Source organism: Caenorhabditis briggsae (genome assembly GCF_000004555.2).
Source record: "Caenorhabditis briggsae complete genome, chrV, whole genome shotgun sequence".
Taxonomy (NCBI): domain Eukaryota; kingdom Metazoa; phylum Nematoda; class Chromadorea; order Rhabditida; family Rhabditidae; genus Caenorhabditis; species Caenorhabditis briggsae.
The window spans coordinates 16,036,629-16,037,689 of NC_013488.2; the positions used below are offsets into that span (position 1 = coordinate 16,036,629).

General features: G+C 28.7%; 1 protein-coding gene across 1 annotated transcript in view; it reads left to right on the top strand.

Annotated features, from left to right (window-relative positions):
- Positions 1–597: 597 nt before the first annotated feature.
- Positions 598–1,061, top strand: part of CBG22638 — a gene marked incomplete at both ends in the record, with an annotated part of 6,532 nt that continues 6,068 nt past the window's right edge. The window contains 2 exons of the mRNA XM_002638163.1: positions 598–671; positions 977–1,061. The exon at positions 977–1,061 is cut by the window's right edge and continues 115 nt beyond it. Coding sequence (XP_002638209.1) covers positions 598–671; positions 977–1,061 — 159 coding nt within the window. The remainder of the gene's footprint in view (positions 672–976) is intronic.

Here is a 1,061-nt window from a genome sequence, read left to right on the forward strand (position 1 = left end):
AAAAAAATCGAAGTGAAAAATTGGGGACAAAAAAATCGAAGTGAAAAATTGGGGGCGAAAAAATCGAAATGAAAAATTGGGGACAAAAAAAATAGAAGTGAAAAATTGGGGACAAAAAAATCGAAGTGAAAAATTGGGGACAAAAAAATAGAAGTGAAAAATTGGGGACAAAAAAATCGAAGTGAAAAATTGGGGGCGAAAAAATCGAAATGAAAAATTGAGGACAAAAAAAATAGAAGTAAAAAATTGGGGACAAAAAAATCGAATGAAAAATTGGGGGCAAAAAATCGAAGGGAAAAATTGGGGGCAAAAAAATCGAAGTGAAAAATTGAGAATAAAATTACGGTATCTTAAAATGTTGATTACATCATGACAAAATTTCAAAATTTCAAAACTTCGAAATTTCAAAATTTCTAGATTAGAAAATTTCCTGATTTCAAGATTTCAAGGTTTTTCAACAAGTCTAATGCACAATTTTCTGTTCCTTTGTAGCATATAATGAAATTTGGTGGAAAGGTTTTTGGTTAACAATTTTTTTCTGCTTTTTCATTTTACTCAGAAGTCATTTTTCCCTGTGATCGAACATTTATTTTTCTGATGAGCTCCACAATTGAGGATGATCCTTCTACAAAGGGAATCAGTTTAATTGCATTTTTATTCGCCTTTATTGTGTTTGTGGTTCTTTGTGTAATTTTCATTTTAGTATTCCCAGTTTTTGTAATCGTTCATATTCGGAATAAATAACGAGATAAATTGGTGAGTTTGAATTGTTGGAATTGAAGACTTAGAATTTAAAAATTTTCCAGACTGCAGTCTATCCAATTTCCAACCATTTTTTCAAGTCAATTTCTTGGTTTTATTTTTGGTTTTCTATTGTGATATGCTGTTTTTTCACAGAAAGACAAAATAGAACATTTCAAAGATAATGGATCGTGGGTTTTTTAATTAGCTTAATGATGAATTTTTTAAATTTTAGATTTCCCTTGCTATTAATTTTTTCGTTTTTGTTAGCAGCACTTATTATTTTTTTCCATATTTATCATTTTATCCTTTCGATTTTG